This window comes from Cervus elaphus, chromosome 20, assembly GCF_910594005.1.
Source record: "Cervus elaphus chromosome 20, mCerEla1.1, whole genome shotgun sequence".
Lineage (NCBI taxonomy): Eukaryota > Metazoa > Chordata > Mammalia > Artiodactyla > Cervidae > Cervus > Cervus elaphus.
In genome coordinates, this window is record NC_057834.1 from 102,970,834 (window position 1) to 102,996,130 (window position 25,297).

General features: G+C 35.6%; 2 protein-coding genes across 6 annotated transcripts in view; one reads left to right on the forward strand and one right to left on the reverse strand.

Annotated features, from left to right (window-relative positions):
* LOC122678376 (integrin subunit beta 3 binding protein) overlaps positions 1-21,453 on the forward strand; it is a 90,792-nt gene extending 69,339 nt beyond the window's left edge. For 2 of the 4 annotated variants that reach the window (XM_043879045.1, XM_043879048.1), the window contains one exon: positions 21,300-21,453. In XM_043879045.1, the coding sequence (XP_043734980.1) occupies positions 21,300-21,397 (98 nt within the window). In that variant the 3' untranslated portion in view covers positions 21,398-21,453. Of the gene's footprint in view, positions 1-12,297; positions 13,081-21,299 lie in introns of those variants that run through there. The other 2 variants (XR_006336072.1, XM_043879046.1) reach the window with 2 other exon arrangements.
* Positions 15,081-25,297, reverse strand: part of ALG6 (ALG6 alpha-1,3-glucosyltransferase) — a 52,817-nt gene continuing 42,600 nt past the window's right edge. For both annotated transcript variants that reach the window (XM_043879043.1, XM_043879044.1), the window contains 3 exons: positions 22,101-22,169; positions 21,777-21,975; positions 15,081-16,226 (listed from right to left, as the gene is read on the reverse strand). In XM_043879043.1, coding sequence (XP_043734978.1) covers positions 16,029-16,226; positions 21,777-21,975; positions 22,101-22,169 — 466 coding nt within the window. In that variant the 3' untranslated portion in view covers positions 15,081-16,028. The remainder of the gene's footprint in view (positions 16,227-21,776; positions 21,976-22,100; positions 22,170-25,297) is intronic.

The following is a 25,297-nucleotide window of genomic DNA, read 5'->3' on the forward strand; positions in this document are numbered from 1 at the left end:
ATATTACTGACATGAATGCCATTTGGCAATCTCTACAAACGGAGGTAGACCTTGAAGTGGGTAGTCATGTGTTAGTCTACCATTTTTGAGTACCAGTGACTTCCCCTTGTTGAGGAGTAATAATCACTATGTTCTCAACACTAGGATCAGCAGATCTATACAACAACCCTGCAAGGTAGCTGTTATTGTCATTATAGATAAGGAACAAAGACACAATAAAATGTTGAGTAGTTTGCCAAAAGGCACTGCTAGTTAAGTGTCAGAGCAGGGATTCCAGCTGAAAACCAGTCTCATGTCAAAAAGTGTGGTCTTTGTGTTTTTCTATGTTGTGTCTTCCTAAAACAAATGAAAGCACCCAGTCATTCCAGCTCTCAGGTTCAAACATAAGACATCACTCAACCAGTTTAGTCTGTGTTTAGGATCTTTAACAAAGTTAGCGATGAGTCTGCAGGAGGAAAAGCTGGGATTCCCTGCTGGTCAGTTCCAGAGGCCAACTGGGTCATGGCAGGGTAGCAGTCATGGAAAAACTCCTCCAAAACTCATGTGGGAAGATATCTGAGCAGGCTTCCTGGGCCCTTCAGTTGGACAGCTGCCTCCCATTAGGATCCATAGAATTTAAGTGCATACAAGCAGCTCTTCCCTAGAAAAGGATTGAGATCATTTCTCCAGTGCAGTGTATCCTGATCATAATATGTAACTGGCTTTCAATGATTTTAATCTCTACTGACTTGACAAGTTTTAGAGGATCTTAATGGGAAATTGGAATATTTATTATTTCTCAACTAGAGAAAATCTTTCTTTTATATATTCAATAGCAATGGTGTAACTTTTTTTTAATCTGTTAATTTCCTAGAGCTAATTAGAATTAGGCTTTACATTAGGCTTTTGCCAACAGTTTTGAAGAATGAAGAAGGGAAAATTATAGAACAAATAGATGAACTGTCTCTGCTAATAATTAATGGGAAAAAATTTCCCAAAAGTATTATTTCCTTCCATAAACATGTATAAAAGACATTAAAGTTATTTTCACGTGTTAAAAGTCACCTCCTTTATCCAATACATAGGGATTCTTTGTATGTTTCTGCATGAATCAGCCTTAAATCTATTTTCTAGTATTTTAGGCATTAAAACTGACTTGCGCATTACCATGTTTTCCCTGAGAGCTGAGTGTTTCTTCATGCATAGAGGAGATTGTATCACTAAATCATGTTTTAAAGGTTCTAATAAGCATTGGTTATTTGTTGTGGTTTAAATGTAAACTGAACTAACTGAGCTAAGATACATTAAATATATAATATAAACTATATGGTAATATATATATGAGAATATAGAAGTCATTTTCCATTTTGTTTCTTGGCAAGAGCTACATTGACTCTTTATACTTACTGAGGTATTCAAATCTTCATTATTTTTTCATCTTATTTTTTGCACTAATATTGCCTGGAAAATAGATTAAAGCTTTTTTTTCTAATTTGAATTTGAGCTAAAGTTTTTACAGAATGCTTTTCCCTATTTTTTTCTCCAGTTCGTAATGTATATATATATTTTTAATTTTGGTGGGTTTTTTTTTTTTTTTTTTTTGGTTAAAGATGATGCATGCCAACACATGCACATTTTATATAAATTTCTTTGCCAAGTTAACTTTCACCCCCTTTTATTCATACATTCATTTTTATAGGACTTTGTTAGTTTTTTTGACAGTCCAAACTAATTTGCTTTACATATTCCTTATTTGGGGATCTAACCATAAGCTTTTTACAGAAATTTCTACTTTACTCTTCTTTTACTATGCTGTTACCCAGAATTATTTAAATTTTAAAATGTTCTGAGAATCTCCATAATATTAGAAATTTACAGTTAGAAATTATATAATATAAAAACCAGCTAATATGTTTTTAATATGTTTTAGATGTGTTATATTAGGTAATTAATGAAAATGAGAGTAAACACATTATTTATTTCACTATCAGAAGAATGTCACTCAGATTTTTTTTCCTTCAGATTCTTGTCAAATTTTCCTAGAATAGTTAAAATAGACAATACCAGGAGAATTCCAGCATTTGTTTTGTCATTTTGCCTTTGAATTAATCCTTTAGTTCTGTTTATTTTTTTCATCTTACTGCTAATTTGTTTAGCAGCAGTTGTAGTTTTTATTGTCGTCAGAGAAGTATAATTGTAAAGGTAAGACTCTAGTGTTTTAAATAGACATCTGAGACACATTCTAAGGCTTTGTATAACCTATTCCATGGAAATTTAAAACATCCACATTAACATTAAAAGGTAAACTAAGATTTTTATTAATTTTCAGAACTGGACCTTGCTAATTAGGGAATGACTTAATAAAGCGTGTGAATAAAGAAGACCTCCTTTACAGAATACAGATTTCTTAAACAAAGGAAGGCTTCTTTCTTTTTTCAGTTAACTTAGGAAGTAAGCCTATCTTCACTTTCCTTAATAATATTGGCTTTATGACTATTAGAAGGATAATGAAATGAAAGGTTTTTTCTGTTATATTTGGATGTGAATTTTCAAAATTATTTTTAATTTGTTATACTGAAGATTTAAAACATATGACCATTCAATGGGTTGATACAGAAGGACTGTCACATTATCATCACATGAGAAGGCATGAAATTTACTTACTTTACATAGTCATCCTCTGTATAAAACAACTTGATACAAATATTCCTGAAACAATAGGTGGCATTATATGGTACTGAGTATTTTCATTTTTTCTGGAGATAATTAGAAAATACCATCATTGTTTGTCCATGACTAGTACTTCCAGTAAACAAAATGTTTTTTAAAAAAATGTAAGCAAATTGTAGAGCATTTGCCAAGGTATGAAATCTAGACACTTAGCTTCAGTCCAAAACATATTTTATCTGTTTTGAGAATAATTGTGTAGGTTGAAATATGCATATTTTAAAAGAAATGTAACCATCTGAACTTTACATTGTTCCAAAAAGTTGATTGTTTCAGCTGTCTGTAATACTAAATATTTCAAAATTTCTAGCTCTGGCCTTAAAAAAAAAAAAAAACGCAAACTATAAATGTTCTGATTTTCTTTAACTAAATTACTGTCTTCTTGCATTGTAAAATTCATTTTCGTTATAGGATTTTTGAGGTTTTCAAACCCTTGGTCCAAAGGACAAATTTTAAACTCCTTCTGTTTTAAGACTATGTAAATAGTTTGATATTGCCTTTTCATTCTAACCACCCACTGAAGTATTTTTTAACTTAAAAATATGTTGTTCTTTCCCCCACTCAGTCTTGAAAAAGTATTTGTCATATCAGCTAAATACTTTTACTCCTAGAAAACTGCTTCCCTTTTATTTTTTTCTGTTATAGTTTAACATGAAGCAGTATCTTTTTTCAAACAAATACTCCAGTATTAAAAAACTCAGGTTTGAAGATTAGACATGAATTTTAGAAGAAACAACAAAAATTCCACTATGCTTTTAACATTCTTGGTTTATTTAGAGCTGAAAAATAGCGATGTTAGTTTTGGTAACACAAATACACATATTAATGTACATTAGTACAACTGTAGTCCTCAGCTCTTTATACGAATTCAGTTGTCACTTATCCTGTATGTGGATCATACCTTTTCCTCTTATTAATGTTAATGCTTGTGCTTTACACTGTTCATCACTGTTTGGGGGCTATATTTCAACTGCTTACTTGAGATTTGTCTAGGATTTAAGGAAACACAAACTGGTTTATTACTTTTCAAAGCCTTTTAAATAATTTCTCCTATGATTTAATTTTTTTATATGTTATTAAAAGTGTGGTGCTTTTATCTTTTAAATAATCAGTTAAACTTTTAAAGCATAGATTTTAACTCACTTAATAGCAATTATGTGTTTAAGAGGTGTAAATAACTTGCTATCAGACATTACAAATATCCAGGTGCTCTGTATGTGCTGATGACAACAAAATTGAAACGGAAGACTGTAATAATTCTGACTGGTTTTCTCTGCAGAAGATATTGATTATTTGTGTGTGGTGAGAGATTTGGAAAATTCAATTAAAGGAGTTGTGCAAAGGTTTCATAAATTTTCCTTCTACAGCGTGTACACAGACATTGTTGCGTATTAAATCAATGCAACACTTCACAATATATTTTCTTTGAAACATAAAAATAAATAACATTTAAACAGTTCTGCTTACTACAGAAACAAATTTTATTTTCTGTGAAGCATTTAGTCATGTGCTATCACTGACTCATACACATTTGCCAGCTGTAACAAATTTTATAGACATTTTCTCCAGAGACATATCTCACATACTATGAATTTTTAAATGAGCAAATGGTGAAGAAGGGATGTCAGCAATATAAAAATTGATCAGTTAAAAGATAAAAGCATAAGTAAAGAGATTTGTATGGTAGTCTTAATAGGTTTTATTAAATAAAAATACTATAAAAAGACAGTAATGAACAGACTGAAGACTAACTGTTCTTGAGGTGGAGAAAAATTATTCTGGCACATTTAGTAGAAATTGGTTTTATGTCACCTGACAGATGAACATTTTTTTTCCACTTTAACTCTTAGAGTAGTTAGAAAAGCTCCTCAAAGTGTTTGATAAATTCTCTTAAGTGGTTTATGTATTTTAAACACCTCTACATAATCATAAAGCAGATATTTATAGTGTTATATAATTAATTATATAGTTAAAAGCAGGACTTGGGCAATCAGTAAATAGTAGATGATTTTTTTCCTGTACCTCAGACTTCACATAGGAAGAAAGTAATCTTTTTCCTTCACACTCTTTATATCATATGCTTTCGTCCTCTGGAATCTCTCTTTCAGGACTCCAGGCTTCTCTGTGACCTCCCTTTCTGCCTGGACTACACTTTCTTCCTTCTCTGTCTAGGAAACTCCTGCTCACTCCTAAAGGTCAGCCTTCAACATCACATTCTTTGAAACTCTCCCCAGATAACGTAGGTAAAAAATAAATTGCTTCATCTTCTAGGCTTCTACAACACTTGTCTGAATGTTTATAAATGTACCATGTTGTAGTGTATTGTAATTTTCTGGTTACACGGCTCTTTCTGGACTTCTGTCCTTGGCAAAGTCTTATCTCTATACTGTAGTATTGAACCTGGATGGAAGGTCCACCGTACATGTTCAGTGAATGAACAAAGATGAATGGCTACTCTAAGAATTTTTTTTAAGGAATTATCTAGATATTTTCAAATAGGTATAAATAAATTATCTAGATATTTTCAAATAGATATTCCCTTACATGCCTCATTCATTTAATATTTATTGAATGCCTGCTAGGAGCCAGGCACTGATCTAACATAGTGGATACACTAATTAACGAGACAGACATAGTCCTGCCCTCAGGATTATAGAATCTAGCATAAAAGATGAGTAATGATAATAAAACATAAACACACATTATAATAATGAGTTTCTTGGTAGTTTCCATCCTAAATTTTTAAATGTACATTCTGAAACAGAATCAGGCAAATCTGTAGGATGTTGAAATAAGAATTTATAGCCCCAAAGCTTTTATTTATAATGTAAAATAAAACTTTATGTTTAGTCTCTTTATTTTAATTTCATTTTGATTAAGCATTTATTCTGCACCATATACTATGACAACTTACTTTACACTGTTTTCTGGAAAAAATCTTTTTTCTTTCATATAGAATTATGTGATCTTGACAGCTGTGAATTCCTTAAAACCATTTTAAACTTAGGTAGTTTCACCTTTATAATTAAGGTTACCCTTGTTATATTTCACTGTTTTTTCTTTCAGTTCAAAACATTTTAATTGTATTATCAAATTTGGTATTGTCTGTAAAGAAAATAGGGACATGAGCTTTGATGCATTAATTAAAATTATATTTAGTCTATTCTTACAAATAATAGGAAGATAATCTGACAAGATCTATGAGTTAGAGGCCAATTGAAAGAGAACACTACTGAGCTTGCCAGGCTAGCTTTCAAAGAGGACATATTTTTAGTAAGTATAAAGAAGGTCCTTAATTGAGTAAAAAAGGCTAATTTAACAGTGACAGGTAGGTTATAGTTTCTGTAGGGCACATCAGTCCGAACAAGATATAACAAGTCATATCTTGTTATATGATTTGGAAATGTGCTGAAATGATTAAGTGAATAATTGCATATTAATGCATTAATTAGTATGCTAATTAATTGCCCACTATACAGTAGTAATCAGTGAATGTCAGGTTCAAAGGTTTTAGATTCTATTAAGTATACAATATATATACAAATACACACAATCATTCACTGTAAGGTTAAGTGTTTTACAAAGTTTCTGACCCGTGGAAATCCATTAAACTATTGGATGGTGATCATAAATACATAGTTCATACATAAATATTCAAAGTTACACATTTGGCAGATGAATATACACATTTAATATAGGACCGTCTCATGAATGAATGAGTTTGGGGAATCTTAAGAATACTGAGAATAGCTTTGTGTTCATGGATTCTGGTAAAGATCATCATATGTTAGGGGTGTTTTTCTGAGTCTTTAATTTGAGTAGTACTTTCAGAAGACTTGAAAGAATTAAGGTTGACCTGCAGAGAAATAACAGTTGAACGTATTTGACTACCTTGTAGACATTTCCCTGGATTTTTTTTAAATTCTGATTTATTTTTTTATGCTGTGCTGGGTCCTCGTTGCTGCGTCTGGGCTTTCTCTAGTTGCAGCGAGTGGGGCCTACCCTCTTGTTGTGGTGTGGGCTTCTCATTGTGGTGGCTTCTCCTTTTGGAACACGGGCTCTAGGTGTTGTGATGCCTGGGCTTAGGTGCCCCACGGCATGTGGGGTCTTCCTGGACCAGGGAATGAGCCCGTGTCCCCTGCATTGGCTTGTGGATTCTTAACCATTGGGCCACCAGGAAAGTCCTCCCTAGGTTCTTTTGATACTGTTTTCTCTCACCTTGGACTCTTTCTTCATGACCTCATCCATTCCTTGACTTTTGTTCTCACCTTTGTGTATATGGTTTCCAAATCTATTTGTCACCTTCCTCCTGAGCTATAAACAATCTCAACTGCTATACATTATTCCCCAAATATGCTGATTTCACCCTCCCCCCCCCCCATATTGTCCCTCATTGTACCTTTTTAGGGATTACATTCATCCAGTGATAGAGCTCAAAACTACAATTCTGTCTCTCTTTTTGGTCCCCACATCCAAACTGATACCAAGTTGTATCACTTCCCAGAACAGTTACTTCTCCTTCCCATGTCCACTGCACTGGTTTATTCCTTCGTTAACTCTCATCCAGATTACTTGCATCCTCATTGTAACCTGCCTCTGTGCTCTTTGTTCTTGTTTCCCTACAGCCTGTCCTGCTCCTGAACTAATTATGACTTCAAAAGTATCACTCCACTGTATTTGTTGTAAAATCCAAATTTATACCATTGTTTAGAACTCTCCCTGATCTGACCACAACTTACCTTTCTAATTTGTCTTTGTCTCGGTTACTCCAGATTATTTCCCATTCATTCCTGAACACATTCCTTAGAACATCCCTTTCTCATTTCCTGACTTTTGTTCTTGTCTCCTCCACTTGACATACCTTTTCCCCCCATCATCAAAATTTTACTCATCTTTCACAACCTGCTTATGAGTTTCCTTACACTAGGCCTCCTTAGATCCTTTTTTTCCATGTTCTTCTTTTATGGATTTGTCACAGCTGCTGAACTGGTGTAACTAAAAGAGGATATTAAACCTCCTGACCTTGTGCTATGCCCTAGAAACCTCTGATAGTCGTGATACCCGTAACACCACTGTGTGACCAATTTCCCTGTCTACACATCAGCTTCTGCCCTATTACACTTCAGTAATTATTCCTCCTGACCAATTTTATTCAGTGAGCATAAGCACCCCCTATTAATTCACTCTCAGAGGCTTTAAAAAGTGAAGCCTTTATAAAACAATGTTAGAATAAGGGAGACAGCAACCCACAGGCCATAGACAGTATGAAGACCAGCAAAGTGTTAGTTGCTCAATCATGTCTGATTCTTTGCAACCCAATGATCTGTAGCCCTCCAGGCCCCTCTGTCCGTGGTATTCTCTAGACAAGAATACTGGAGTGGTGGGGACTTCCCTGGTGGTCCAGTGGTTAAGACTTCACCTTCCAATTCAGGGGGTGCAGGTTCGATCCCTGGTCGGGAGGCTAAGATCCCACATGCCTTGCAGCCGAAAAGCCAAAACAAAACAGAAACAGTATTGTAACGAATTCAATAAAGATTAAAAAAAAAAAAAAAAAAAGAATACTGGAGTGGGTAGCCATTCCCTTCTCTGGGGGATCTTCCTGATCCAAGGATGGAACCCAAGACTCCTGAATTTGCAGGCAGGTTCTTTACCATCTGAGCCACCAAGGAAGCCTCCAAGAAAGCATGATTTTGGCTAATGTTAACTAGGAATACCGCAGGGGATGCTGAGATATATCTTCTAGAAACAATGTGAATCACTTGGTTAGCAAAAGTATGAGGCTTAGAATAAATAGAGCCCTTTGCATACTGCCCATCTAGTATTCAAACTGAGGATATAAGGTTTATATACATGAAATGATAATCAAATAAAGCAAGCAACTGATAACAAGTTCAGACTCTTCTTTCCAGGATTCTGGCCCATAGCAAGTATAAAAAAGCATTATGAATCCATTGAGGATCAAGTATCAACTTGATTAGTGGAGGACTTAATAACCTCCAATATGGTAGGCCCTCTGTTAGAAGCTTGGAGTACTAATGTGGACTAAGGCAGAAGTGGAACCTTCTCTCTCCCATAGATGGAAGAAATGCTGCTGGATAGAAGTGCTCAGTGATGTCTGACTCTTTGTGACCCCATGGACTGTAGCCCACCAGGCTCCCTCTGTTCATGGGATTTTTCAGGCAGGAATGCTGGAGTGGGTTGCCATTTCCTCCTCCAGGGGATCTTCCAGACCCAGGAATCAAACCTGCCTCTCCTGCATTGCAGACAAATTCTTTACTGCTGAACCATCAGGGAAGCCCTCCCTCTCTTCCATATTGAATGCAAATCTTAAAACCTATGTGCTCTTGTGACCTGAGGAGAAAGCTGGATCTTTAAATAGATCCATGTCCATGTGCCTCTTTAACAGTAAAGACTGCAGACCTGCCTTGTATGCTTGGTTGCAGAAAAGAGAGTGAATGGGCTGCTCTCCTTACAACATGATAATTAAAAGAGCAAAGGCCCACTGGGTCTGAGAGTAGACGGTGAAAGGGAGACTCAACAGTGGGGCACAAGAGTGCTGTGTAGGAACACTGACTGAATATGACCTGTAAAGCGTGGTCTGCTATCCTGGACGTCAGTCAGTCAGATTTGTCGCTTCCGTGGGCTCCTGGAAGCAGAGGAGTTGACAGAAGTTTCTTCCTCTTCAGACTGAAGAGTGTAAACATTCTTCCCTACTCTAAGTAACAAATGAAGAATAAGCAGTATGGAAATACACAAAATGGGCCACCTCAGGATGGAGTGATTAGGTCATTATTTAAGGGCTCATGATTTTAAAGTCAGTTCTGGTTATTCCACTCTGCATAATCTCTAACAGAGGGCCCTCCAGGCCCTCGTAATGGAAGCTTTGTATTTTAGTAGGAAGCTGGAATTTGAAAAATAGGTAATTTTGATGGGCTGTGTAAACATTCTAGGCAGAGAGAACACTGTGAACAGAAAAGGCAGAGAAGCAGAGCGACTGAACAGTCGATTCCAGACACATCATTGACAGTTATGATCACCAGGCTAGCAAGTTCAGACTTTATTCATTAGGCAGAAATGAACCCATGAAGATTATTAAGGAAGTAACAATCTAAAATATGTTTTAGAAAGAATAAAATATAATTGCTATGTGAAAGATGGCTTCTGTCAAAATACTGCTCATGAACTGCATCACTGTATCTAAATTTCTTTTCATTTGTGTTCTGAGATCTTCATCTCTATAACCAGTATGGCCATGTAGAGATAACAGACATACTACTGCTCCCTGCTCCTGTGCTATGATATGTATCACATTGATCAAAGTATTGATTTTTGCCAGATCCTGAATTTGGCCTCAGTCTTTCTCAACACAACTGTCTTGGCAACCATGATCAATTGATGACACTTCTTTGCAGGGCCTGGCATTGTAACAGAGAATGGGATTTGGATTAGATGTCCAGCACCAGTTCTACTACCTACTTAGCTGTGTGGCCTTAAACAAGGCACTCAGTTTCCCAAAACCTTAATTGTAAAATGAGACTGGTGATATTTACCTTGTGGATTATATACAAGAATTAGCTTGAGGAATTCCCCGGAGGTCCAGTGGTTAGGACTCAGTGCTTTCTCTGCCAGGGCCTAGGTTCAGTCCCTTGTCAGGGAACTAAGATCCTGCAAGCCATGCAGTGTGGCCAAAAATTTTAAATAAAAATTAAATTAAATAATTAGCTTAATTACTACCTTCCCCATTCACTGTTGTTTAGTCACTAAGTTGTGTCTGACTCTTGCAACCCCATGGATTTGCACCAGACTCCTCTGTCCATGGCATTTCCCAGGCAAGAATATTATAGTGGGTTGCCATTTCCTTCTCCAGATCTTCCCAGCCCAGGGATTGAACCTGCAACTTCTGCATTGCAGGTGGATTCTTTACTACTGAGCCACCGGGGAGGCCCACCTTTCCCATCAGTTCAGTTCAGTTCAGTTCAGTTCAGTTGCTCAGTCGTGTCCGACTCTTTGCGACCCCATGAATCGCAGCACGCCAGACCTCCCTGTCCATCACAAACTCCCGGAGTTTACTCAAACTAATGCTCATCGAGTCGGTGATGCCATCCAGCCATCTCATCCTCTGTCGTCCCCTTCTCCCCCTGCCCCCAATCCCTCCCAGCATCAGGGTCTTTTCCAATGAGTCAACTCTTCACATGAGGTGGCCAAAGTATTGGAGTTTCAGCTTCACCTTCAGTCCGTCCAATGAACACCCAGGACTGATCTCCCTTAGGATGGACTGCTTGGATCTCCTTGCAATCCAAGGGACTCTCAAGAGTCTCCTCCAACACCACAGCTCAGAAGCATCAATTCTTCGGCGCTCAGCTTTCTTCACAGTCCAACTCTCTCATCCATACATGACCACTGGAAAAACCATAGCCTTGACCAGACGGACCTTTGTTGGCAAAGTAATGTCTCTGCTTTTTAATGTGCTCTCTAGGTTGGTCATAACTTTCCTTCCAAGGAGTAAGCATCTTTTAATTTCATGGCTGCAGTCACCATCCGCAGTCATTTTGGAGCCCAAAAAAATAAAGTCTGACACTTTCCACTGTCTCCCCATCTATTTCCCATGAGGTGATGGGACCAGATGCCATGATCTTAGTTTTCAGAATGTTAAGCTTTAAGCCAACTTTTTCACTCTCCTCTTTCACGTTCATCAAGAGGCTTTTCAGTTCCTCTTCACTCTCTGCCATAAGGCTGGTGTCATCTGCATATAATTATTTAATAAATGGCAGTCTTCCTTTCTTCCACAGTATTAGCTATAGTTCTGGTAACTGAATCAATAACCTATAAGGATATTAGGGGAGCACTGGAATGCTTAAAATCTTCTGTAGGTATTCCGACCAGACTCAAATGAGTTGGCAAAAGTTGTTTGTCTTTTTGGCAAACTATCTTCTTGTAGGACAGGAAGAATATATGTGGACCATCATGAATAGGGAAATATAGGGGCTCACCATATATTACTTATTCATAGCTGCCAGTATAAACAAGAAAGGGATATTTCAGGAAGTAAGGGGTCCACACGCCTTATGGGGATACATGCCGTCTGTTGCCACTGGTTGTTTTTTCAAAGGCTTCATCTCACAAGTATCCTAAAGCCAGACAGACAAGAACTTCTGTCACCACTAGGAGTCCCCAGAGGGACATACCCTGAATAGGAATGCCAGTAAAGACTGTCTCTTTTTTGGGGGGGCAGCTGTTGGAGGAAACACCTGCTGAAAGGCCCTGAAGGCTTATAGACAAAAGGCATGTAAGATTTGGTGTTTTCATTAGGTCATGTTGGAGTTTTAGAACTCTCTGAGAAGTATCTCAAATCCATCTTCATAAAATGAAGTGTGCAATGTCATAGTAGTCATATTGACAATTATTTGTGAAGGTGAATCTTGCTTTGAAGATTCAAAAATAAGCAAATAAGATACACCAATACCTAACTAAATTAGGTACCAAATTACATAGTACCTGGGTGTTTAAGTCATTTCTCAAGTCATGTATGAGATGCATGTTAATTTCGAAACTAATTCTTGATGATTTAATAATCACCTTTATATCCCACAGGCGTTTAGAAGAAACACACTCACTATGAACGCCAACTTCTGTATCTGCCTGATCATATTTAAAGGAACAGAAGAAATGTTTGTAATTAATCTGTGCAGTGAATACCAGATCATAGCATAGGCAGGTGTGTGTCTAGATAAAATTTCTTGAAGCTAATTTAAACTTTCTACCCACACCAGTAGATAATCTCAACATAAATAATACATTTCTTCTTGACCCTTTAAAGTAAGCCAACATATAGAAGAGGATCTTGACTTATATTCTGTATCTGATACACTTCTGTATACTTTTATCATTTGTGGATAGACTTATAGCTTGTATGAAAATGGCACCTTTGGTAGAGCTGTATCTTAAAACTCAGATTAAATCTAATAGTGAGTGGAAGTAGGTCCCAATTTTCCAATTTAAAGCCCTAGATTTGTACTAATTAGATTCTTTTAAAAGCTTTTAAAATTGTAAGTTTACTTTAGCTTCTACTTCATAGATGAGTTTTTATTCTAGTTATGCCTGTGCTTGTAGAGAAAAAAATATTTTCAAAGTTCTAAAATTCTTACATCTTTTATAAAATGCTGGAATGCATTTTTCAGTGCAGATATTTAAATGTGAGGTTGTTTTTAAACTGAACCACACAGAATCTCCTGAATATAAAGAAAAGACCTCATCTGGGACAGTATGTGATCCCCTCCACATTTTGAAGCATCAAATTTTTAATTTTCTACAGTGTTGTTTTGTATCATCTATTTGTGCTGTCACAAAATAAAGGGGAAGAGTGAATCACAGAAAGTGTTATAACTTGATAGCACTTTTTTTTTCCATACTTCTGCACCTTTCTTTGACCATTTCCATAGGGGGGAAAATGCTGTTCCCTTGGTATTCACCCTAAGTCTTGGCAAAATATGTATATTACCATGTCATTTAATTCACTGTATTATGAAAATAAAAATACTATATGAAAAATGTGGAACAAAATTTAACAAGTTAAAGTTGAAACTAACTTTCCATTTAGAGAAATTTCAGATTTGCCTCTTAAAATGAAAATGAATTATTTTTTAAAACTATTAATTGAAATAACTAAATAGTAACTCAATTTATAAAACTAATTGCCTTCACTAATGATTTTATTGGGGCAATCTAAATAATATTTTTAAGATAATCTGCTAAATATTAAGAATACTTTGTGATATAGTCCTTATAATAAGAGAGTACCTAAAATATACCAAAAAGGTTAATTTGTGTTCCAGCATTGAAAACTAACCTCAGAATGTAAACCAAAAAATATATAGACACCTACATTAGTCAGGAAATGAAGGGTTAAGAAGTAAGCTTGGTTTCATATGTAATTCAAGTTATGTAGCTATGTGCTTAATGCTGTTAAATCAGTTACTGTATGTTTGACCTCTTGATATACCAAGCTTTTGCCTTTCAGAACAGCTGGGTTGGCTAAGAATCATTTCCCAGTTCTTTTCTTTGTAGATCAGATGACTCTCGCTTTATCACCCTTGGAGGCCACATGAAGGACAAAGCAGAAAGATCCACACACAAAACTAATGTTTATATGGAGGTGGTGTGGGGGGAGGAAGGCAAAAGGCGGGGGATACACTTGGCCCTGATCTTCCAATGAACATAACAGAAGGACCAATTGAGACTTGAAACCATTGTGTTACTCCAACCATTATTTAGTTACATCCTATCCATCTCTTACTCTCTTTCTATTGAACAGAGAGGCTCCTTTGGCTGCTTTGACTTTTGTAAATGTTTCACTCACTTAGTTGTGGTTTATCATTTGGACAGAATGCTACATTGGGGATTTTTCTCCCCTCCCTAAGGCTTCAAGGCAAAATGACTTCTGTTGCCTCATATTTGATACATGAACATACAGTGTATTCTCTTCATTTTAAGAATCAAACCTAAGTTTATGGCAACAGAGAAAACTCCATTTTTCAGAAACAGCTTTTCCCTATAAAAGAACTTGAAAATAACTTTCCTAAGATCATTTTTTGACAGGTATATTAGTGAATAAAGGGAGGCATCTTTAATAATTTTTGTATAAGCTAAATGTCTTTATAATAAAATATCCCTGTTGTTATTTTCACTTTTAATTGCTCAGAGTTCAAAGTGGACTCTTCTTAAATTGGTTTCTAATAGATATGAGATACTTACAATTGCTACAAGTTTCCAGTAAAGCTACAATGTAAACTCCACATGACTAAATACTCTAGAAATGTATTTTTATTTAGAATTTACCTATAAGATACCTTGAATATGAGTGTATTCTACTTTACTAATGTTTATATATACTTTCATTTTCAAATAATGTTTCTGTTTCAACTATTTAGAAGTTAAAACTTCCTCATCATTGATTTAAATGAACATCCTGTATTAAATGCAAGTATTCTATTACAAAAGATAAGACTGCACCAGCCAGCCAAGATGCTGACATTTGGGCATGGTGATTATAGATGGTGACCATGGACAGCGATGTTCCTGCTGATGCGGCAGCGACTCAAGGCTGCTTTTTCTGTGCTGACCTACCCTTTGAGTCTTTATGCACATTTGCTTTGAAAAAGAAATACTCCTTGATTTTTTGCTTTGTCTAAACCTACTTCCTTTACCGGACTTAAAAACATATACCTTGTTGCATCAGCTGTCCATGTCTAGAACCAAATTCTCTTATGTGTGTATATGTGTTTGACTTGCATTGTATTAAAATATACAACCACTTAGTTAATATGCTTTAATGGCTATCTTATTAAAGAAACATATTCATTAAAAACATAAGTTGGTAGGGAAGTGATTATTTTTATTAGAGACTAAAGAAAACATATCTTTACATGAGAAACTACACGGTTATAATAAATTATTTTTACCAATTGAATAGTATAGTAAAGATGTGCTCCTTCTAATATAGAGTGATACAGTATTAATAGGGCTAAGTTAATACGAAGCATGATATGGATCACTGCTGATGGCATTGGTAACCTTGATGTCATAACAAAGAAGAACAGGATGAACCCCTCCCTGGATAAGGCCATTTAACTTAAACAGAATGAACCTGAAAGTTTAGAGCCAATGATCATGAAAGACTTCACTCAGACCACTTAAATTCAGGAAAATTCATTGTTTAATGGCATTCAAATAAATCAGAGTTCTTAGAAATAAATAAAAACACAGTTTAATCTTTCTGCCTTTCTAAAAAAATTCAAAGTTTACACATGGTAATAAGGCGTGTTCAAGCTTTAAACAGTTTAAATTGCCTTCTCATAGTAATTTAAAAGATTATCACAAATTTAATCCCTGAGATATAATTTCTAAAATATTCTAAAATATAAGCAAAACTAAATCTGAATACTAAAATTAGTGATTTCCTTCAAAAATAAGGAACTGAATTCTCCCATTAAGCTCACTGTATTTGCAGATTTTTTTCAAGACAACAAAATTTTATAGAGTACATTTCTTAAGTAAACACTGGGATTAAGGACACGTTCTCTTATTTCCCCACGTGATAACTGAACATAATAAAACTATAATATGTCTTTGTCACTCAGTAGTTAGAAAATAAAAGCCTTCATTGCTTTGGTGCCATATAGATTTATTTTGGGTAGACAACAATAACTTTTCACCATTTCCTTTCCTATTTCCATGATTATCAAAATTGTCCTTTTATTTATACATAGCAGAAAGTTTAGAAAACCTTGTGGCACTAACATTTTCACATTTCTTTGGGGATATAGCTAGTTGATTTTCTTCTGACTTCTTCCATTTTTGGAATCCCACATGATTATAATATTAAAGTATACCAAGAAGAATAGGAAATGTAAGCAGGATACAAAACACACCAATACAGAAAATAAGTCTGGTAGTTTCTGAGGAGGATCCAGTGTGACAGTCGTCATTGTCAGAAGGATCATAGTGATTACTGACATAAGAAACTATAAGAAGGGAGAAAAAAAAAGTGTTACTGCATAGTATAAAAGGTAATAGGTGAATGTACTGGTAACATTGGTTTATAGTTGTAAATGAGCAGAACTGAAGGGGACAGCTGGGGGTTCAATCTCCTATACTAATGTATCTCAACCTAGTTTGTAGGTTAGAGTCATTTGGGGTTTAAAAAAAATTTCAATTCTCAGACCACATCCCAGACCAATTAGAATCCCTGGGGAAGGCTCTCCAAGTGATCCCCATGTGTAGCCAAAGCCTGAGAACCCCTTTAGACTTCATATCACCCAAGCACTAAAACAAGGTACCTGGAATAGATAATATTGCTAGTCAGGCTTAAATTCACAGCATGCTCCAAGGGCCTATGGGATATGCAATTCTAAGTTAATCTAAGAATTCATTTATGAAGTTTTCCACAGCAAATGAAATATTTCATATTCACTGAATACTTTCAATGAGCTAATTCTATAGTAGAGCATGGTGGGACACATGAAAGAAAATGTCCTCTGGCCTCAAAGAGCTTCCCATTTAGGGGACTACATGAACTAGTTAAGTAAAATCACAAAGTCACATCTTATTAAATGCCAAAATGAGTAGTAGACATAACTGACTGCATTTATTGTAACTGTGCCCCAGTTTCCTTTTTTCAGACTGTACCACAATGTACTCTACCACAGAACTTTCTGCAATGATGGAAATGTTCTAAATGTGTATTCTCAAAAAGTAGCTGCTAACCATATATGGCTACTGAGCATTTGAAAGTACCTGCTGTGACTGAGGAGCAGAATTTTTAATTTAACCACATGTGTCTGGTGTCTACTGTATTGAACAATATAGCTATAGACTCTGAGACAAGGACACAGAAGCTGCTTAAGTAAATGTAGAAAACAAGCAGAAACAGAAGTCAGTGACTTACATGATGAAAGTGGGACATAATGGAACCCTGAAAGATGCCATAATGGCTGTATTATGACAGAATTGATGGGACCTGAAAAAAACTGTAATGCAGTGATCATTCTAGATGGAAGCCAAAAAGACTTAAAAGAGTAACCTATAACTTGCTGTGTCTATTCTCCCATTCATTAGTAAACCCACACCAATTAGGCTTTCACTCCAGTCTCCAATGAAACTGCCTTGGTAAAGATCTATAATGACCTCCACTAAACTAAACCCAGTAGTCAGTTCTTATTACCTTACTGGATCTCTCAGCAGCATTCGAAATAACACATCACTGATATCTTGAAACCCTTCCCTTGGCTTCCATGACATCATTCTCTCCTGGTTTCCTCCCACATCACTAGTTAATCTTTCTCAGAACTTTGCTGGTTCCTTCTCAATCTATAATCACACCTTTGGTGAGCTCACTCATCCAGGGACGTGACTGTCCCTGTCTATATACTGAAGACTCAAATTACTGTTTCCAACCTGGACCTCTCCCCTAAACTCTAGGCTCATATATCCAAGTTCTCCTTAAAATCTCTAATTGGGTATCTAAGAAGTACCTAAAACTGTATATATAAACTATCCTCAATAAGATTAACATTTGACTTCTCATTAGGAAATATGGAGGCCATAAGACAGTGGGATGGATAATGTTCAGAGAGCAAAAATACCCTTCAAAAATGAAGGCGAAATTAACAAAGGCAATAGATTTGAAAATACTGAAATAATACAAGGTCTATTCTACAAATACATTAGAATTGGAATAGAAAAACAGGAAGTAGTCAAGGAAATCCCCAAATATTTGTAAGCTGAACAACAGATGCCTAAATAATTCATGAACCAAAGGAAAAAATCAATCACAAGAAATGGACTATATTTTTAACTAAATTAAAAAACATTTCAAAGTTTATGGAATATTGCCTAAAAATGGGGGTTTTATATGGGTTTGAATAACTAAAAATGGAGGAAGGGTCTCAAATCAACAACCTCTAACTTGAACTTTAAGAAACTAAATAAAGAGTAAACCAAACCCAAACATGGAAAGGGGTATAATAAAATTAGAACCAAAATTAATGACACAGAAAACAAAAAAATAGAGAAGATCAATAACCAAAAGTAGGTTGTGTAAAAATATTTATCAATGAAACCACCAAACTTTAGCTAGAGTGACCAAGGGCAAAAAAGAAGGTACAAATTCCCCAAGTTGGGAATGAAAAAGTAACATCACTCCTTACCATAGATAAAAATAAAAAAGGATGGTACAGGAATATAATAAATAAACAACTGTTTGCCAACAAATTAGATAACAGATGAAGTGGACAAATTCTTAGAAAGACACACTACTGAAATTATGTCAAGAAATACAGAAAGTCTCACTAGATCTATTGACAAGAGATTGAATTAATCATTGTTTTATTGAAGTATAGTTGATGTACAAATGTTTCAGGCGTACAACAAAGTGATTCAGTTATATATATTTTTCAAATTCTTTTCCATTATAGGTTATAAAAAGATACTGAAAGTCGTTCCCTGTGCTATATAGTGAAAAACCCTTGTTGCTTATCTATTTTATGTAGTTTGTTAATCCCATACTCCTATTTTATCCCTCCCTCCTGAATCAGTCATCTTTAAGATCCCATGAAGAAAAGATCCAGGAACGGATGACTTCACTGGTGAATTAAACCCAATGTTTCTAGAGGAATTAATACCAGTCTTTCAGAACTCTTCCAGAAAGTAGAAAAAGAACCCTTCCTAACTTATTCCATGAGGCAGGCATTAAGCTTGATTCCAAAATGATACAAAGATATCACAAAAAAGAAAACTACAGACCAATATCCCTTATGAATATAAAGTGCAAAAGTCTTCTACAAAATACTGACAAACCCAAGAAAGTGACATATAAGAGATTATACACCATGATCAAGTAGAACTTATCCCAAGAATGCAAAGTTAGTTCAATATATAAAAATCAGTCAATGTAATATACCATATTGATAAAGGAGAAAAAAACACATGATAATATCATTAGACACAGGAAAAGAACTGGACAAAATCCAACAGCTTTTAATGATAAAAAAAAATTCAAACTAGGAATAGAAGAGAACTTTCTGACCAAATAAAGGCCATATATAAAAACCCCACAACTACATCAGAGTTAACGTTAAAAAGACTGGATGATTTCCCCCTAAAGATCTGGAAGAAGACAAGATGTCCACACTTGTCACATGTGTTCAGCAAACTGTACTGGAGCTGTCCAGCCAGGTAATTAGGCAAGGAAAAGAAAGAAAAGGCATCTAGATTTAAAGAGAAGACATAAAACTATCATAATTTATAGATGACATGATCTTGTATATAGAAAATCATAAGGAACTCACTAAAAACAATACTAGTTCAATATAAAAAAAATCAGTTGTATTTTTATGCAGTACCAATGAACATTATGAAAACGAAATTAAGAAAACAATTCCACTTACAAAAGCATCAGAAAGAATAAAATACTTACAAATGAATTGAACAAGAAAAAGTGCAAAACCTGCACATTGAAAACTTCAGACACTGCTGAAGGAGGTTAAAGAATAAATAATTGGAAATACATCCTATGTTCACAGGTTTGGGAGATGGTAATGTTCCACAAATTTAAATATGTACTCAAAGCAATCCCTATAAAAATCTCAGCTGGGGTTTTAGAGAAATTAATGAGCTGATCCTAAAAAGAATACGGAAATACAACGGACGTAGAACAGCTAAAACGATCCTGAAAATGAACAAAATTGGAGGACTCACATTTGCAATTTTGAAAACTAACTACAAAACCACAGTAATCGAGACGGTGTGGAAACAGCATAAAGATAATACAGATCAGTGAAAAAGAATTGAGAGTCCAGAAATAAACCATTACATTTAAGCTCTGTTGATTTTCTACAAGGGTGCCAATACAATTAGTGCTGGAACAACTGAATAAAGTTGGACTTCGACCTCACACCAAACACAAAAATAATTAAAAATGAATCAATGTCCTAAAAATAACTAAAATTATAAAACACTTCAAGAAAACATAAGAGTAAATCTTCATGATCTTTGGTTATACACAGTTTCTGAAGTATGACATCAAAAGCACAAACAACAAAAGAAACATATTAATGACTTAATAAAAATGAAAACTCTTATGCTACAAACAACACCGTCTGGAAAGTAAAAAAGCAACCCACAGAATGGGAGAAAACATTTGCAATTTAGTAAGAGACCTGCATTAAGAATGTATAGAGAACTCAGAAATACAGAAACAACTGAATTAAAACTGGGCAATGGATGGGAATTCCTGGTGGAATTCCATGCTTTCACTGCCAACAGTCTGGGTTTAATCCCTTGTCAGGAAGTGAAGATCCCACAAGCCACTTGATGCAGCCAAAAAAGAGGGGGATTTGAATAGGCATTTCTCCAAAGAAATTATTTTTTAAAATACTCAACATTTTTAGTCACTAGGGAAATGGAAAAAGTAAAATGAGATACCACTTCACATCCACTTGGTGTGGCTATAATAAAAGATAATAACCAGTGCTGTCAAGGATGTGGAGACACTAGAACGCTCATAAATTGCTGGTGGGAATGTAGAATTATGCAGCCCTCTGAAAGATAGCTTGGAAGTTCCTCAAAATGTTAAACACAGAATTACCACTCCTAGGTATATACTTGAAATAAAAACACATGTGCACCAGTAAACTTAGACACAAATCTTCACAGCAGCATTATTCATAATAGCCAAAAAGTGGAAGCAACCTAATGTGCATCTACTGAAGACTAGATGGATAAAATGTGGTATATCCATATAATGAAATTGGCAGTAAAAAGGAAGTAAGTATTGATACATGCTACAACACAGTTAAAAATAAAAAACACACTAAGTGAAAGAAACCAGTCACCAAAGACCACATTTTATATGATTCCATGTTAGAGAATGTGTGTCCCCACAAAATTCATATGTTGAAGCCCTAAGCCCCAATGTGACTGCATTTGGAGATGAGATTAAATTAAGATTAAATAAATCATAAGGGTGGGGCCTTAATCTTATAGGACTGATGTCATTATAAGAGGAAAAGATACCAAAGAATTCTCTATCTACACAGATTCACACACCAAGAGGCCACATGAGGAGACAGCAAGGTCGCCTACAAACCGGGAAGAGAGGCCTTACCAGAAGAAACCAATGCTGATGTCCCACTGACTTTGGCCTTCCAGCCTCCAGAATTGTGAAAAAATAAATTTCTGTTGTTTAAGCTACCTGGTGTGGTGTTCTACTATAGGAGCCCTAAGGAACTAATTCATTCCATTTATATGAAATGTCCAGGTAGGCAAATCTATAGAGACTCAAAGTAGATCAGTGGCTATCCAAGGCTGGATCTGGGGTGAGGCTGGGATGGAGAATGACTGCTAAAGGGCACAGGGTTTCTTTTTGGGATGTTGGAAATCTAAAATCAGGTAGGGTGATGGTTGTAAAACTCTGTGTACATACTTAAAACACAAGTTGCATGATTTAAGTGGGTAGATTTTATGAGTGAATTTATGGGAATTAAATCTCAATGCTAGAAAGAAAAGCAACTTACCAAGTGTTGTATAATTTTGGGAAGGAATGTAAAACATGTAAAATATTTCCTAACAGAAGTGGAAAAACATTTCAGTTGCAATTCTTCTTCAGAAGTCTTTTCAAATATTGAAAAGGAAGTTGCACAAGCTATAAAAAATGCCATCACTGTCACAACTGAAGGCATTAGGAGTTCATCTTTTAATAGAAGAGGTAGCATACTATATAGGAAAACAAAAAAAAATCAAAATAATTAATTCAAACCACAATCACTTTGTAAAAAAGTTTTAAATGAGTTTATAAGTACTATACTGAACATATTATACTGGAAATTGGTTTGACTCACCTAAATGTTGACACAAGTAAAAACCACGTAGACATAAAAGGAATTTCGCTTAAAACTAAGCAGACTGGTCTAAAATGACAAAGAAAAATATTTTAGAGTATATAATTTCAATACTTATATCTAAAAATGTGAACACATTTTATCTGATTTTGACATAGCTAAAAAAACCACAAAAACCCCAAAACAGAGCCAGCAAGATCTCCATAGGGACTACTGATTCATTTTTTAAAATAACTATCAATCCAAACTAAGTGAATCTAGACGGAGAGAAGGTGTCAGCTCGTCATAATAACTAGAAAACTGCTTCTTCCAGTATCATTAATGAAACATTTTTTTCTCTCTTACAAACAGTAGCTTAAAGAAAGGATAAACAATTGAACATTCAGAGAAACAAGCTTTCCCATATATTCCATCCAAGTGGTAAATATGAATATCCTACTTGGTATGACAGTTCTCAAACTTCTTTTTTATGCTCTTCCGTGTGACCTAACACTCAGCTAAGTTAAAAGTAAGACAAGATCATCACCCGCCACTGAATAGAGGCCAACAGAGGCAAAGAAAAATGATAAAGGGTTGATGATGGTAGAATAAAAGGAAAAAATGAGTAGGACAAGGTTACATTAAAAGAGAAATAGTATAGGAAGAGGAAGATAACACCAGCAGATGGACCCACTGACTTTATTAAAGAGCTGATTAGGGTCAGAGGTCCAACATCTGTGACCTCCTGAGCACCACCCCTGGTCGTATTACCTTCTGGATTCAACTGTGGCAGTGTTCATGAAGAAGGGGGCTAGTCAGAAGACCTAAGTCCTAGCCTCATTCCTGACACTTACTTACGACCTTGAACAAATGATTAGTTTAACCTTTTTCTTATGTATATATGGAAATAATAACTTGGATTGCTGAGCAGTTGAAAGAACTCTTGCAAGTAATTATCTAGTGTTTATTTTTCAGTTAAAAAAATTACTAGTGATGGTAGTTGTTGAATTATATTTTGTTGTAGTTTTGTTGTTATTTTTATTAGGGGGTCTCCTTATTTTAAAAGGTTTGTGTATTCTCATTTCTTAAGAAGGATGACTTCTCATGGCAACTAGCATATGAGATATGAGGCCTGGGATTATAACTGACTGAAAACTACTGCACTAAAAGAAAACACTACAGGATTTTCATTGCTTAATGCTTTTAAAATCAGAATGTATCTCTGTTAATTACAAGCATTTAGTAGGTGCTCAATAAACATTATTTTCTCTTTCTGGGTCAGAAGACTTTCCTATTTAATCACTTGATATTCATTTATTGAAAATATATTATGTAAGGTGTTAGTTGCTCAGTTGTGTCTAACTCTTTGTGACCGCATGGACTGTAACCCACCAGGCTCCTCTGTCCATAGAATTCTCCAGGCAAGAATACTGGAGTGGGCAGTCATTCCTTTCTACAGAGGATTTTCCCAACCCAGGGATTGAACTCAGGTCTCCTGCATTGCAGGCAGATTCTTTACCATCTGAGCCACCAAGAGAAGGAGACAACAGAGAATGAGATGGTTGGATGGCATCACCAAATCAATGGACATGAGTCTGAGCAAACTCCAGGAGATAGTGAAGGACAGGGAAGCCTGGCGTGCTACAGTCCATGGGGTCGCAAAGAGTTGGACACAACTTAGCAACTGAACAACAACAACGGTTACGTAGAAGTGTTGCTCTGAAAAGAATGCAGTGAGAGACAGAACTCAGCCCTTAGCTTCAAGGTACTTAATATTTATAATCAAGCAGCAAAATCCTCAACGTCCTCAACCTCTTCTTTCACTACCTTGTTCAAAACAAATTCTGGTTCTCTCCCCCTGAGGAAGAAAATGCTGCCCCTCTGCCTTCTCAATTGTGCCTGTTTCATTGTCCTGTTTCCCCAACCTTCAAACAGTTTGGCCCAGAGGAGAGAAAGAACCTCCTTGATCTTCATCACAACTTCCATACCAGCTCTCCCTCTCCCTGCCATAACAAGCTCCAGCTTTGACTCTCCTGTCGTCAGGCTTTATTCTCTATATTCCTCATCTTTGTTATCATCCACCAGCCTCAAGAATCACTTCTCTCATTACTCAATAATTTCAACTCCTTCCACACTGTCTACAAAAAAATGCATGATTTTCAGGTGTCCAGCAATTACTTAATATTTCCCTAGTCTGTTCCTACTCTGTGTCTCTTTAGAAAAATAGTTCACACTTTCTCCTCTCCCCTCATATTCCCAACGTTTCCAACCTACTCTGACCTAATGACTTTGCCTTCCATTTCAATAAGAAATTTGAAGCAATGAAAAGAGAACTTTCACAGACATCACCATCACATTTGCTCTCTCCCTAGTATCTGTACTGATAACAGCATGCTCTGTTATTAAGATGAACCACGCATGCACCTGTCCGGAGCCAATCCTTCCATTTATGCTCTAGATCCCACTCCGGCTCCCTCTCTGAAGGACGCTGCTCCTGCAACTTTTATCCCTCCTGTATCACTAGTGTTCCCTTTCTACTGACCGTCTTCTGGCATTATCTCTTCTATCTTAAATAACAAACCTCTTTGTCCCCAACTTCTCTGCCAGTTTTTGCACAATTTCTCTGCTCCCCTTTTCAGCAAAACTCATTTAAAGAACTGCCAACCTATCCCACACCATATACAAAAATTAACTCAAAATGGATCAAAGACCTAAATGTAATTCTTAGAAGAAATATGAGGATAAATATTACCTTGGATTTGGCAATGGTCTGTAAGGTACATCAAAAGCAAACACAATGAAGGAAAAATAAGTTGGACCTCATCAAAATTAAAAATGTCCATGAAATAACATTATCAAGAAGGGGAAAATTCAAAGAATGGAAAGAAGTATCTGCTTATCATATATGTGATAAAGGTTTAGTATCCGGAATATATAAAGAATTTCTGAAACTCAACAAGAAAAAGATAAACAACCACTTTAAAGCTGGGCAAAGGATTTAAATAACAGGCATTTCTCTGAAGAAGGTACACATACTGCCCAACAAGGACATAAAAAGATGCTCAACATCATTAGTCATTACACAGTGAACCATTCCATACCTACTAGGATGGTAAAAATAAAAACAATAACAAACGCTGACAAGGTTGCAGAGAAATCAGAACCCTCACACATTACTGGTGTGATGTGAAATGGTATAACTTCTGTAGAAATTAATT